This window comes from Heloderma suspectum, chromosome 2, assembly GCF_057233095.1.
Source record: "Heloderma suspectum isolate Gila_16-S chromosome 2, 16-S_ref, whole genome shotgun sequence".
Lineage (NCBI taxonomy): Eukaryota > Metazoa > Chordata > Lepidosauria > Squamata > Helodermatidae > Heloderma > Heloderma suspectum.
This window is the reverse complement of record NC_139459.1, coordinates 304,719,016-304,734,594: the sequence shown is the minus strand read 5'-3', so window position 1 is coordinate 304,734,594 and position 15,579 is coordinate 304,719,016. Positions and strand designations below refer to the sequence as shown.

The 15,579-nt window shown below is 43.8% G+C and overlaps 1 protein-coding gene across 2 annotated transcripts in view; it reads right to left on the bottom strand.

The window, feature by feature from the left end:
• The window catches only part of PLXNA1 (plexin A1), a 395,495-nt gene that overhangs the window by 51,434 nt on the left and 328,482 nt on the right, over positions 1-15,579 (bottom strand). For both annotated transcript variants that reach the window (XM_084840187.1, XM_084840188.1), the window contains exons 21-22: positions 11,184-11,326; positions 72-328 (exon numbers count right to left, since the gene is read on the bottom strand). In XM_084840187.1, the coding sequence (XP_084696313.1) occupies positions 72-328; positions 11,184-11,326 (400 nt within the window). The remainder of the gene's footprint in view (positions 1-71; positions 329-11,183; positions 11,327-15,579) is intronic.

Below are 15,579 nucleotides of genomic sequence, written 5' to 3'. Positions count from 1 at the left end.
ACCAAATACCAAAGCTGCCTTCTGCAAAAACTCACATGAGTGCTTTAACAGGTTCTTAGGCAAATACTCACCGCCTCAAGAGCAGTTTTGGGTGGTTCTTACTCTCCAAGTTCTTTTCAATCAGGTCTGAGAGAAGCTGCTTGAGCACTCCGGTGGCATACTCCATTTCACCTTGCAGGGCTGTCATGATTAAAGAGGCCACATTGCCCCGGTCCCTCATGGAAAAGCTGCGCTGTGCTTCCAGGGTGCGAATGAAGGTCAGCAGGAAGTGCTTTTTGTTCAAGAGCTGCCCAAAGAGGGTCAATGACTTCTCCACATTTGCCTGTACCTGAGGGTGGAAAAACATAATTAGCGTCAGATCCAGAGAATTATGGAGCAGACATATCCTAGAGCCCTTTGACAATGCAGTGAGATCAGGAAAGGCCCTGTACAGGACCAAACCTGCTCCAGTACCTGAAACAGGGAGCTCAAGGTCATGGGAAATTAGCAAAACAAAGCCAACTGTCCAGGTAGCCAGGTTTTGACTCCAGCAGTGGCCAAGACTATTTCCTTCAAAAGTAAGTACCATCTTCTCAGTCCTCCCACGTAATGACTGAATTGCTGTTTGGAGGATTTTCTTTCCAGCCCTCATTTAGTGATGGTTTAGAGCATAAAATAGGAATGCATATGGTCCTTTAAAAAGTCATTTCCAATTGCATCTGTCCAGAACCACTTTTATCAAGGACCTCTCCACTTCAGATGCTCTCTCACTGTGGACATATGTTATGTCCCTTCTTACTGCTACTTCATAAAGCTAGATGCTTTATGCCCTGTCTACTATGGAAATCCCATAAATTCTCACAGGTTTTAATCATGGAATATTCTATACATTTTCTGTAAGGATGCTTACAGGTATCTCAGTATCCACATTTTCCCCTAAATTTGGGGAATCTGAATGACCTGATCTTGATTGCAGAGCAGCAGCAATACATTACATACCTGTTTTCTTTTTATTTTTGGACTTTGTTTAGACCACTGCACCTATGCATTTTGCTCAATTTCTCCCTTTTTGGTTATCAATGTACACAAGTGCATATGTTCATTCCTGAAAACACCACACAAAAAAGAATCTTATGACTGTGGGATAGCATGAGAATTCCTTTCTATGCTGGTTTCCAATGCATGTGTGCAATGAACACCAGTGAAACAAAAATAAGTGAACCAGAAACTGGCAAAATGTACATGCACCAATTTAGGAATTAATTTTAAAGGCAGGTGGGGCATCCTTTTAAACTAAGTAAGAAATCCAAACCATTGTTTTCTCCTTTTGCTCCAAATGTTAAGGTGTCTGGAAATCCCAGCCAACAGCACTCTGCACTCATGCTGATGCTTAGGTACTGCTGCCACAGCAGATCCATTGCTCAGCAGCTGGAACAGGATTCAGATACAGGTAATGCTATTTGCAGCTGGACCTATGGCTGGGTCCTCAAACTGTTACAGAATTCTCTGGCTAGAGGGCTTTGATGGAGGGAAGCAGACTGAGAGGGCTCTATTCGGTTCTGCACAGGAGTATATTCAAGAAACAGGGTCAGCCACTGAACAGTTCATTCTTTGAACCCTCTATCTTCATGGAGGATAGGAGACAGCCACAACAGGCAATGCAAAGGATGCTTCCAGTGCAATGGGACTGTCCCCCATCCCACCTTTTTGGGACAGCTGAAAATGTAGAATTCATTCATGGGATCTGACATACCCATCAGCCTGCTGTGCTCTGTAGTCCTAATAGTAAGCACAAAGATAAAAACCAGTCTTGTCTCTTGAACATTTCCGTCTCACCACAAGACACTTATTGTATTCATTCATTCATTCATTCATTCATTCATTCATTATTAGAAGACTTCTATCCCACTTATTATATTGGAATTCATAAGCGATTCACATTATCTTATAGCAGATACATGGAACTGCTTCTTTTTCTCTAACAGTGCTTGTAAAGATCAGCAGACTCATACACGTAGATTCTACATGTAGAATATTAGCGTGAAAAAAATACAAACATAAAAAAGAAAAATCCTCTTTCTCATCCCTTGCACTCTCAGACAGTCTCATTTTGTAGTTTTATTAAAAGAAACATACAATTCAGCTGGGCATCTTCTTTCTATGCCCCTAAATAAGAGTTGCCAAAATGCTGGATTTGGCTGGAGACTGATTGCCAGATTCCTCCTGGCTAGATTTGAGCTTAGCAAACTGTCCCTACAGGAAATCCTGATCTTCTGCACTTTCTACATATGGTCCTAAATGTTACCATCTGTCCCCGAGATTAGCAATGGCATTTGAAGCAGGCCTGGTTATTTTTCACTAGGTTTTATACATCAGAAAAGGGCATTTCCTCCACTCCCACATATATTTTCCTCCCCATTTGGTTGCTGCACCGTCCTCAGATTTTGCTGCTTGTAGCAGCCCTATGTCTCCTACTGCCTCCCAAATGGTCTCTCCAGCCATGAAGCAGAAAATAATTTACTAACTCTGACCAGGGTATCTGGTCTACAGGGACTCAAGCTGGGAAAATTTTCTGCTTAAATATAGTTATGGGTCTGCTTTGCTTGCTTTGGTGTGCCATACTGAGAAGGGTATGGAGCACTTAAGAAGAGACGGGAAAGGACCTGTGTCATTTTGGGCCACTGATAGTCGCTTGAATCTCTGTGTATAGTTTGTTCTTACAGAAATCCAAAGAAAACTATAGCGGAAGCACCTTTTACATTTACACACATACACATATATCCGTCATCTAAAGTGAGTCTAAAAGCTTCTCAGGGCAAAGATCTTCTTTTTGGTTATGTTACTCTGTAAAGTGTCATATGGTGATGGTGCAATATAAATAAGTAAAACCAAAATAGAACATTATCCATGTGGTTCATTAACAATGGAGGCCTCCTGGGCATTAGAGTCGCAGGACAAATATCCCTCCAACTAGGCAATCTGGCAAATCTTGCAGAAAAAAACATGGGAAGAAGGACAACTTCATACTTGATTTTTATGAGACACAAGTATGCATTCATAGGAGTATAGTCCCCAATTAATGTCTCTTACCAGCAGCTACTCAGGTTTGTCTCTGAATGCTCACAGTCTGAGACACAGGGGTTTGCTTGTTTCCTAATGGCCAGGAAAATCACATGGCAACACAAACCAGGCTGGCAATAACTGGATAATCTGCAGGGCAATTCAGATGTTCAAAAGAAGCAAGGATTTAAGATATACAAACCACTCCTACTTCTAGTAACTCTTTCAGGAACTTAGGCTTCAGATTTTACATTAGAAATTGAGATTCAGAAGCCAAATGAACCATACTTCTACAATCCCCCCTTCTTCTGAATATTCAAACAGAGCCTAACTAATATTCAAACAGAGTCTAACTGTAGGGTATGCATCAGGTCTGGACAAAGCCTGAATCCAGAAGCAAGGTGGCCCACTCTGGAGAGATTCAGGCTTCATTTGAGGTGAAGCATGTCTCCTCCAAGAGGTCTGAGCCAAATTGGGCTGCTGCCAGAATTTCTGATCAGCTTTAGAGATTTGGAAAAAGACAGAAGACTCAGATGAGGCAGTTGACAATTGCAACATTTCCCCCACACTCTCTCCAAAAAAGGACAACCCCAGGCAGAGCGTAGGGAGGAAGAAGAGGAGGGGGGTGTAGTTTTGTGGTTGACAGCTCTAGCTTCCAATCAGGGATTGATGTTACCAGGGTTCCCCAGTCACAATGGGGAGGGACATTGAATTAACATACCCGAACTGGGGAACTGTTTCCAGTGCTCTTTACCAGTTCTTTGTAGGAGTAACACTGAAAAGGTTTTGTGGAAGTGTGGCTGGTGTTTGTTTTGGCCTCTTGTGAACTTTCCCTCTTATCCAGACCAAGAACCTTTTCAGTAAAATTCTGTCCTAGAATCCTTTCCTAAATTCAATCCCTTGCATCCTAATTTATTTTGTTAATCTTGTTGTTTGTGTCTGTTCTGTCTTGTGTGTTAGTTATTAGGCAAGTCACTTTCCTTCATTCCCCACCCCCATACTGGTCACTGTTGCATAGATTTAAGTTCAGTGTCTCTGAGTGAGTTCTAGTGTGATGCATCATTCTATGTTTGCCTCCCTCTGTGTCTCTGGTGTGAGTGTGTGCACACATGCGTGCACACATGGAGTCTGCAAATTTGTGACACACACACACACACACAGGGCCAATCTACATGAGGGGATTTCCCCCTCATTGTAATGCCTGGCTCACTCACGTGGCACGCAACACACTCCCCAAACTGCTCTCCTCATGCTATTTCTGCTGTTATATTCTGGATTTCTTCAGACAGGGTATGTGCGTGTTTTTTGCTGTCTTGCAGTTTCCACACAGCTGAACCCTGGGTTCCAACTCTAGGTTGTCTCTCCCATGATAAACCAGAGTTCCTGGTTTGCACACAATGCTAAACGGTACCAGAGATGGAGTGTCCCTGGGTTGTTTAGCCACTCCTGCTTGCTGCAGGAGCGACCCCACAGTGTGCATCAGCATGATTGCTCTTCATTATCCAAGGTTTTAAAACTGGTTATTACCCAATATCTTCATTACCCAAGGTTTTAAAACTGAGTTGAAGTGATGTATGAACCAGGCCAGAGTGTGTTTAACCCTCTCCCTGCCCACTGTTTCTCTACTCTAAAACTGCTCCCCAAATCTGCTTCCTCCCCACCCCTAGGCTTCTAAATGCCTGTAGAACAAAGAGACGTGAGAGAGAAGAAAGCTGTTCGGGGAAAGGCATGGATGTCTTTTGACTAGCACAGCTTGGTTGTTCCTAGCCAGGATCTGAACATGCAGAGCTGCCTAATGCTCCATACATAGTGGTTCTCACAGATGGTTTGTGCAAGGCCACTGCCCCAAATTTTCACTGATGAAAATAAAGCAAGGTCCTCCGCTCACTCAGAAGCCATGAAGAGATGATCAGATGGCATGTTCCTATCTGGGCTGTGTACTCTGCTTCCAAAATCGGCAACACTTGATAAGCTCAGAAATTGGTCCTGTCCTACACGAGTGATCTTATCAGACTTGCACACAGCAGATAGAGGAGGGTGGTGGTGGTAGTGGCAGCAGCACGAAACATCTGTCACATAAATGATCTCAGCAGGCTTGGCTTGCCATCTACAACTCTGAAAGCAATGAAGCAAAGTCTCTCTTGCAAGCAGACACCCTCTTCCTCCCTCCCAGCCCGCACCTCCGTCTCCCACTCTGTTGCTCTTCTCCTCCTTTTTGTGATCATTAGCAGAAGTAAATGAACAATAAAGAATTAAGTATTTAATCAGGCTTTAAATTTGCACAAAAGCAAAGAAATAACAACCCCCAAACCCCAACATGGAGAGAAACTGCTAATGACAGCACTTGCACTTGGCTCTGGATTAGTGTTTTTTGCATGCATGCACACAAAGTGGGGAGGGGAATGGAGGGAGTGAGGGACGACACACACTCTTCCCTAATAATTTGCAATAACTAGCATTAAACTCATTCTAATTATAAGATGGAAAATAAATACAAACCTACATCACACTGGGCTTTTAAAACTGTACTTGTTTTAATATAGGATTTCCACTCTTGCAATTTCACTTTCCCAACCAAGCATATATGGCTTCTCTGGAATGAGGATTACAGCTGGGAGAGGCCATGTATGTCCTTTGTTTAATTAGCTTCCAGAGTTGATACATGATTACTCACTGCAATTCCTATTTCAGCGTTGTGCCAGATCTAACCTTTGCAGCAACTTCCTATTCCCAATTCCAAGAGACTGGTCCACACTTTACCACAAAACAATCAAATGTATCCAAATGTATCCTACTTATGTCCAGAAAAGGGGCGGGGGGGAGAATCAAACATTCAAATAAATGGAAATGCAACTCATTTGGATTATAGGATTTTATGAATGGACGAAGTACACTGAATTCCAATAATGATGAAATATAGATATAGGAGAAAGTTCTGATAATGGGAACACTACTCTCTAGGCCCTCCTGTTTGCCTGTATTTGGAAGTTTATGGTTTCATTTGTACCTTATTCTTGCACTAGTAAGTTTAAGTCCCTGTCTCCTGGCTGCTGTGTGCCCTCTCTTTCTCTCTCTTTCTCTCTCTTCCCCCACAATAATTAAGGAGGTAATGACAGGCAGAGTGTGATCACAACAAAATAACTGCCAAGAACATGAAACACAGATGGGCCAAAAACCTCCAGCACATTCCAGAGAGGATAAAAACAGAACTCTCAGTTCAGATGCCTGGATTTCAGGCTAGCCTTGCAGACTGAATCTGTAATCCACAAAGGACCTACTTTTTGGTACCAGTGTAGAAAGGAAAACAGACCTTTCCAAGATAACAATTTCTAGTAAGCAACACTAATATACAGAAAAAAACACAGACTCAACCTAGGCACATACCCATCATTTTATTGCTATTCTCTCTCCCTCAAATACCCTGAGACAATCATTTACACAACATGAGGCTACTTTTGCCACTATTACTTTTCTCAAAGTCATTAGGGGTTTTTTTTTTCTTCACAAAATCATTTCACACAGATTGCATTCGCCTTGAACCTAGTGGCATCACTCTTCACTTAATACACTCCAAGTCTACAGGACTCTTACACACATCCTGGATTGGATCCAGAATCCTTGTTCCGCCAGTGGAAGGATTCTGCTTGCGAAATGGGAGTTCCACGTCCTCTCCTTCTCCCTGGAGCAACCCCCTTGTACCCTCCAAATCTCCTCCAGAAGAGCCTTCAATACTCCAGAGCAAATTTAGAAGGTATGTGGGGAGAGGGACAGCTGAAGGCGGGGGGGGGAAGAGGATGTGGAAATCCCACTGCGGAAGTGGAATCCTTCCAATAGCGGAACAAGGATTCTGGATCCAACCCCCAACATTAGGCTCAAGAAAACTCACATTCTGTGCTCAAAATAAGTTATGCACATCAATAAAACAGATAAATATACTTATTTTTTCACCTAAATAGTTGCAATGTGCATACTTTATTCTTAAAGCATTGTTTGAGTTTTGAAGAATTTGGATTTTTTGCCTAGTGGAGATGTATGAGTAAATGAAAGGCAACAGTAATGCATGAGTAGGAAAGTATAACTGGAGTCAATGAGACTAGGGCAGATAACCATCTCCAGAACACTGGAGTAGTTTGTGGATACTGTATTTTTACATTTCAAGTGGAATCTCCACTGCCATGAGAGCGGAAATCTTTTCTTTTGCTGAGGGTATTAAGAATCCACATTGCATTTTGATGTTACATTCCATCAGAAATTCTTTATGTAGAGAAAATTAAAGTGTAGAAAAATGGTAGAATTGTTAAAAACTCTTCCTCAAAATATTTAAAAGTGTGGTGGTTCTAATCCATGTGTTGGAAATGCTCCGTGCTGGTTAATCTAGAGGGTTTTTTCTAACAACGACAACATGAATTAACTCTGGTTTGTCATAATGCTCATATAAACATAGGTTGAATTAGTGCAGAGGTGGAGAATATGTGGCCCTGCAGGTGGTGCTGGACTGCAACTCCCATTAGCCCCAGCCAACATAGCCAGTGGTGAGGACTGATGGGAGTTGCAGTCCAACAACATCTGGAGGGCTACACGTTCCCCACCCCTGAATTAGTGGAATTCCACCATGACCATGTGATTAAAACAATAGATAAAGCATGTTAAAACTTAATCATCCCTACTGAATAAGCAAGGAAATGGACACAAGTACCAGAAGCAGCTGAGTAGTGAGAATACATGCCAAATGGGAACATGTCTCCAAATGTTTAAGGATAAATCCAGTCTATAAGAACAGAACAAGGGGACAATCAATATTTATTAGAGACACAGAAGAGTAGGGATTTTATACATGCCCTGCTATTTTGAATGTGAAAAGCTCACAATTGAGGTCCTCCCACTTTAATCTTACTGGATCTTAACAACACATTCCCAGAGCTGGATAGTTAAAGGACCCAATGTGTTGGTTTTTTTAACTGAAGAACCACCATAAAATACAGGATGGATGGCCCATAACTGGGCTGGTAAAACTAGATCACAGAAACAACGATTGTGCTAGGCTACAATAGGCAGCCTGTGTGCTTGAACTGACAAGCATTTGATTCTCTGTAATTAATAACTGCATCGTGTTCTGGAGCCGATTACGTCTCCTAAATATGTTCTGAAACCCACGTCAACATTAATTACTCTGCGAGGTCAGCAGTGAAAGGAAGATAAGGCCACCTCTCACTTCTCCAATCAAGAACAACCTCACTACACAGGAAAATGTGAAGCCAATTTTTGCACAATTGCTTGTACTAAATTAAGCGAACATTGCAAAGGGAGGGGGAGCTGGTTGGGGAAGAAGCAACGGATGAGGCCGCATTGGGGAAATCTGAGAGCTAGGAAGTCTGATGATGTCAGGCAAGTCTCTTGGAAACAAGTGGTCAGTCATGCATCAAACAAACCCAATTGGATAAACCAAGTGCAGCAGAAAATGACAGTAGCAATGATATTAATATAAACATTGATATTAACGTCAGTGAATGCCATAGCCATACTGTGGTGACCCAACGCTCATTTCGACTAGCATGAAGAAATGTATTCCTTGCCAGTATGTCGGCCCTTTCATTAAGAACATAAACAGAGCCCTACTGGATCAGATCAAAGGTCCATCTAGGCCAGCATCCTGTTTCCTTCAGTGGCCAACCATATGCTTCTGGGAAGCCCACAACCAGGACTCGAGGGCAACAATCTCTTCGAGCAACTGTTATCTAGAGGCATACAGCCTCTGATCCCAGAGGTAGTATATAGCTTCCATGACTAGTAACCATTGAAAGCATTACCCTCCATTAATTTGTGTAATCCTCTTTTAAAGACATCTGCATTGGTGGCACTCACATCTTGTGGTAGAGAATTGCATAGTTTAACCATGTGTTGTGTGAAGAAGTACTTGCTTTTGTTTGTTCTGGATCTCCCACCACTTGCCTTCAGTGACCCCCAGGTTCTAAGATTTTGAGACTCTAGCCCTTCATTGACTTCCAGTGTCACAGAGATGGAACCACTACCACATATTTTCCACTTTGGCAGAAACCTATGGAGGCAATGTCCCAGAACTACAGCAATCTATCACAATCGCAATGAGAGCCCCCCCGGACCACATATCCAGGGGTCAAGAGAAAGGCCATCACATTAGAAGTGAAGCACACAGTCACATACAATCAATCACTATGTGAAGATCAACCATATGCTCAGAGCATTAAAGATAAACATGGATCATGGCTCTTGGGAGAAGTTCTCTATAGAATGAGAAATTATTTAGTGAGATAGTTCTGACAGAAACATGCACAAGAGTGGACCCGTCAGCGAGGCCCCAAAACAAAGGGCATGAGCACCACAGGTGTCTGAGCAATCCATGGCTAGAAAGAAAGAAAGAAAGAAAGAAAGATTTTCTAAGACTATATAGGTACAAAGACCATCACACTGTGACCTTGCAAAGGAGATAATTGAAGCAGCAGAAAGGTCCATGTCACAGAAGCAGAAGCACTGAAGTAAAAACATCCCTCAGTGGCACAATGCACTACTCTCCACTAGCCAGTACAGGAAAGTCCTGTGCTGTATAGATATTTCCCCCAAAATTGCCCAGTCTGCTTTTCAGTGTGACAAACCCTAGTGATGCCATCAATTCCATCAAGAGACTTTCCCACAACCTGATAGATTTTGCTGTAAGGAAAATGTTTCTGCTGTAAGTTGCCTTTACTCAGTTTCATTCTGCTACTCCTTAAAAGATTTAAAATCTGAATTGCCCTTAGCAGCACTTTTGCTGCCTGTCTTCATGCTTGCCCAATATATCTATGGCTCACTCTGTTCTTGCCCCATTTAACTTATTAACAGCCTTAAAACACACACACCTTAGTTCTCTCAGTTGCTATCAATCAATATCGTTCTGGAACTGAAATCCCCAGGTACAGACAAGTTACTCCAGTTATTCTCGCAACAACTAAGATAATAATGAGCAGGATAGATGTCTCCTTGCTCTGGAATTTTGTAGGAATATCAGAAGAGCAAAGAAAGCAGGAATGATCCAGTGTAGTCCAATAATGACTGTTGGCTTGCTCAAATCCTCCTGAAGCCATTGATAGGGTAGGTCATCTTAGTCAAGTCATTCTCTCTCAGGCTCAGTTCCCCATTTGTAAAACTGGAATGTCACCAACTTACTGACAGTGTCCTTATGAGAATGAATGAAACAGGAACTGCACATCAGTCCCCATGCTCAAGATGCTATATGAAGTGACAACAACTGGGAAAACCACAAAGCCATTGCGATAGATTGTTATCAATAAAAGTTTATCTTTGTTTTGGACCCACTGATCATTCTTACCCTCTAACTAACAATTGTCCCATCCGTTGGTGCATTGTCACCATCATTATCTTTAGACCTAGCTCCTAGCAGTCTGAAAATCCCCTCCAAAAGATTCCTGCTACCCAGTATCTGGGAAACTATATCAGACTATTTCTACCTACCCTTAGTTTGGGTGGTATTTCACCAATGGCAGCTAGTCACATGTATCAACAGAAAAAGATACATGAACAGCCAGCTGTGGAGGCAACAGGACCATTATCCCATTGAAAAGCTCTTCGGTCAGAATGCTTCCAAAACAAACCCCTAAGCTTGTATAAGCATCAGAAGCTTGCATGTGCCTTCTTTCACAGGTAGTAAATCCTGGGGTGGCAGGGGTGGGGTGGGAAGTGGGACTGGTGGAACAGTTTTACTTTGAAATCATTAGTCTATCCTATGCCAGAGAGACCTCGACAGACAGAAGTTCCACCACAACATCCTTGGGAAAGCTGAGAAGAGGACTGTGGTGACTGGTACAGCAGATGTGCAGACAAGTCATAGGAACGTAGGAAGCTGCCTTATCCCGAGTCAGACATTGGTCCATCTAGCCCAGTGTTGTTGACACTGAGTAGCAGCGGCTCTCCAGGCTTTCAGGCAGGGGTCTTCCCCATCTCTGCCTGGAGACACCAGGGATTGAACCTGGGACTTTCTGCATGCAAAGCAGGGGCTCTGCCACTGAGCTACGAGCTCCCCTATGCATCTTCCCCAAGGCATAAACTCACAAAGACAGCACAACCCAAAGTGAAATGCTCTCCAAGCAGACCGCATACACACATTCCCACACCTCCATTTCCTTCAGCACAGGATGGTCTTCTATTCCAGGGAAGAGGACTCTCATGGCATAGGTGCGATAATCCAAGAAGGGGATGCCGGCTCCATCCAAGTCATTGGTCAGCTCATGGATATCAGTCTGTAGCTCAGCAAAGGCTGGGAAGAAAGAAGCTGATTAAGCAAGAAGCCCTGTTCCCAATCTATCCTATCAATGGTCTGCAGGACTACTGCCAACCCAATGACTAATGCCTTAGCCAGTTTTTACAATATCCCAAACTTTACTCAAGGATCCAAGTGAATTAAATGCACCTAAAATTAGCCCATCCCAGAGAGTGAAGAAAGCAAAACAGCACTAAGCTTGGAGTTACACAGCAAGAGCAGAAAAAAGATCCAAGAAGGTCCGAACTACAGAAGCGAAACTGGAAGGGACCTTTCCAGTGCCATCTAGTCCAGTCTCCTGACACTGAAGCAGCGATGGCAGGCAGGTGAGAGGCCTGAAAGCTATTGCTTTGGCATAAAATTGCCTTTCTGGCTGTGCATATAAAAGGGTACTGAGAATGGCAGAATGCAGGCAGAGATTTTTTTAAGGGAGCATTGGAGGACAGGAAACAGTTGTTCACTGCAAGATTGTCTGCACTGCATTCTGATTTCACATCTTGCAGGTGGAACAACCATTTGGTGACCTAGTGCTTGGTTGGACTTGGGGGGGGGGGAGAGAGAGAGAGAGAGAAATGGCATCCTGTACCTTTAATTGCACCTACAAGGGGAAGCAGGTTGTTTGTGTACACGTTCTAGTGCTGTACAAGTGCAGACGGGAGGGGGAGATGCAGGGGGAAAAATCAAATTAATGGCACTTTAAAAGGATGCTAGAAGCGGCAGAGGGCTGTAGGCTGATCAGTTTGATGAGAAAAAAACAAACCATCAGCTTGAAAGGCACACTATCTTATCTGTAACTAGTGGGACTAGAAAAGAGAAAAGGCAGAGAAGATATTGCAGCTTTTAATTAAAAGCAGATCCTTTTATCTGCCAGCTGTGGAAGACAAGGCGAAATCCTCTCCATGCGCTCCCCCCGCCCCAATCCTCTCTGTCACTATTTCTATCTACAGGGCTATTTTTTCCACTTCCCTCTTTTTTTATTATCTCATTTTAGGTGCCCGCTTCTGTGGCAGCCTCTGGGCCAACTTGGAGTTGGCAGGGTCACAGCCCCAGGCACCGGCTTGTGGTGATAATGGGCAATTAGGTTTTATCAGCAGGATCAGAAGCAGCATTCTGTCCAATTTCTCAGCATCTGTCTGTCACATAATGAGAGACCCACAGCCTTTTTCGGGCAGCCTTCTCTTTCCTTTAAAACTTTTCCTCTTAAAATCTTGCTAAGTTCCTTCGAACTGTAACAAATAAAATTCAACCACCTTCAATGAAACTGTTTCACCTGAACCCAAACTCTCCCCAAACAACGACCCATGAAAGAGGAACCAAGCTTGCAGAACAATCCAGGCTGCAAGCAAAACTGGAGTGCTAGAAAAAGCCATGGACACCCCAGGTGTAGTAGGAACTTAGTTACTATACTTAAATCTAAATAATAAAATACCTCATAAAACTAGTTCTTTAGGCATTGTACAATAGTTAAAAACATAATAAAATAATTAAAGGATGGGAGAATCTTGTTTATCACTCTGAGCTCCTTGGAGGAAGTGGGGAATAGGAACGTAACGAATAACAATGCTAGATTAGAATATATTCTGTCTGTTGCTGATTTCACCATGGTTAATGCCCTCCTTAAGTAGTCAGTGTTACAGTATCACAGGATAAGGTGGTTGGATGTCATCATACAGTGAGTAACAGTCAGATTTGGCCTGCAGTGCCCAAAAGTTTTGCAACTCTATCACCTGGGGCATCATATTTGAGTAGGCGAGTAAGCCCCATTTGAGCAAGTCAGTTATTAAATATAATAAATTCTATCCTCACCAGCCATCCTGTGAGGTAAGTTAGGCCGAGAGGCAGTGACTGATCCAAGGCCATCCAGGGAGCTTCACTGCTGAGTAGGGCTTTGAATATGGGTCTCCCTGCTCCTAGACCGACCCTTGATAATCGCTACACCACACTGGGTATATGGAAGTCTGTGTGTCAGGGCCACATATTTGAGCAGAAAAGAGAGCACCAGCTAAGCATTTGTAAGTGGACAATTTTCTCTAACATCTCGCAAAAGTGGTGCTTTTGTGATTTTCAGTGAATAACATAGCTTCAGAAGCAATTAGGGTATCTTATGAGCAGGGCAGGTCCTGCTTCATTAAATACTAGGAAAGAAACTAATTATTTAGTACCCATGGGAACTTGGGAAGCGGCCTTACACTGAGTCAGACCATTGGTCCAGCCAGCACAGTATTGTCAACACTGACTGGGGGCGGCTCTCCAGGGTTTCAGGCAGGCGTTTCCCAGCCCTGCCTGGAGATGCCGGGGATTGAATCTGAGACCTTCTGCATGCAAAGCAGGGGCTCTGCCGCTGAGCTACATCTCAGTCCTTTCACTGCATTAGACTGAGTCAGACCACTTGGTCTACCTAGCTCAGTATTGCCTGCCAGTCTCCCCGAACCTGTTTTGGAGGGCAACTCCCAGCATTCCAGACCATTGGCCATGCTGGCTGGGGATGATGGGAGGTGAAATCCAAAACATCTGGAGGGCACCAGGTTGGGGAAGGCTGGTATATCCTGACTGTTCTCCGACAGAAATCTTTCCTAGCCCTACCTGGAGATGCCAAGGATTGAACTTGGGACCTTCTACATGAAAAACAGGTGCTCTGCCACTGAGCCACAGCCCCTCCCCTTAAATTCCCATTTGGGGTACAGAATCTCTTGCAGCCCAAACTCCATTTCAGAGAAGCTCTCAGGGGCTGCATTCCAGTGCAAGGCCAGAATGCCAGGGTATTTTAGCTTAAAGCTCGAACTGCCAGTAGCTGAGCCTTTCAGAATGGGGAAACAACTGCACAAAAGCTGGGAAGCCACCAAATGACTGGTGGATGCGGGAAAGAGGGCATGGCCTTCTGGGGAACCCTGGAGGGTTAAACTGGGATGCCCAGAGGGGTGGATTTGGTTCTGGGCCTGAGGTTCTCATGGTAGGTTCACCTATGTGAGAGGCTGCTGGAAAAAATACTTATATACAGCAGTGCTCCGTGTCGGGGCTGTATCAGGTCCAAGTTGCTGTCTTACACATCAGCCCAAAGGTACGATATTATTTCACACTTATACATGCTCCCCTGCCGAAATCTTCCTCCAAAATGCTCAGAGTGGATTCTACGGTTCTCAGGTGGTCTCCCAACTAGGCAGCTTACAGAGACAGACTTGCACAGCTTCAGCAGCAGAAATGCATCATGTGTCTTCAGACCATTGTCTGAAAGTCTCTTCAACATATATAAGAACATAACAAGAACCCTGTTGGTTCACACCAAGGATCCATCTAGTCCGGTATTTTGTTCACACACTGGCCATCAACGGGAGACCCACAAGCAGGACACGAGTGAAACAGCACCCTCCTGTCCATGTTCCCCAGCAACTGGTGTACTTAGGGGCACTGCCTCTGATACTGGAGGTAGCACATAGCCATCTGGACTAGTAGCCACTGATAGCCTTATCCTCCATGAATTTGTCCAATCCTGTTTTGAAGCCATCGAAATTGGTGGCCATCCCTATGTCTTGTGGTAGCGAATTCCATAGTCTGACTCTGTGCTGTGTGAAGAAGTACTTCCTTTTATCTGTCCTGAATCTCCCCTGAATCTCCTTCATGTAATGACCCCAGGTTCTAGTATTATGAGAGAGGGAGAAAAATGTCTTCCTCTCTCATAATATTAGAACCCAGGGTCATCCTATGAAGCTGATTGGTCCACACATTGCTTCCTGGCCAGTGCAAGCTGGGACTATATGGTGCTGGCAAGGACATGCTCTATCCAATTGGATTGCTCCAAACAGTAATGGCCTGCAAATGTAATGGCTCCCCTCATGAAATGCCTCCACAAGGAAGTGAGTTTTGGTGAGCTGCCTAAGCACCTAAATTACATAAACTACATTGGAAGGAATCCTGCTCAGGGACATAATGCAAAGCCCAAACTACTTCATAGAATCATAGAATAGTAGGGTTGGAAGGAGCCTACAAAATCATCGAGTCCAACCCCCTGCTCAGTGCAATAATCCAAGTCAGAACACCTCTGTTCAGCCTCATCCTGAATGCCTCCAGTGTGGGAGAGCCCATTACCTCCCTAGGTCATTGGTTCCATTGTCGTACTGCTCTAACAGTCGGGAAGTTTTTCCTGATGTTCAGCCAGAATCTGGCTTCCTGTAACTTGAGCCTATTATTCAGTGTCCTGCACTCTGGGATGATCGAGATGAGATCTTGGCCTTCCTCTCTGTGACCTTTCAAGT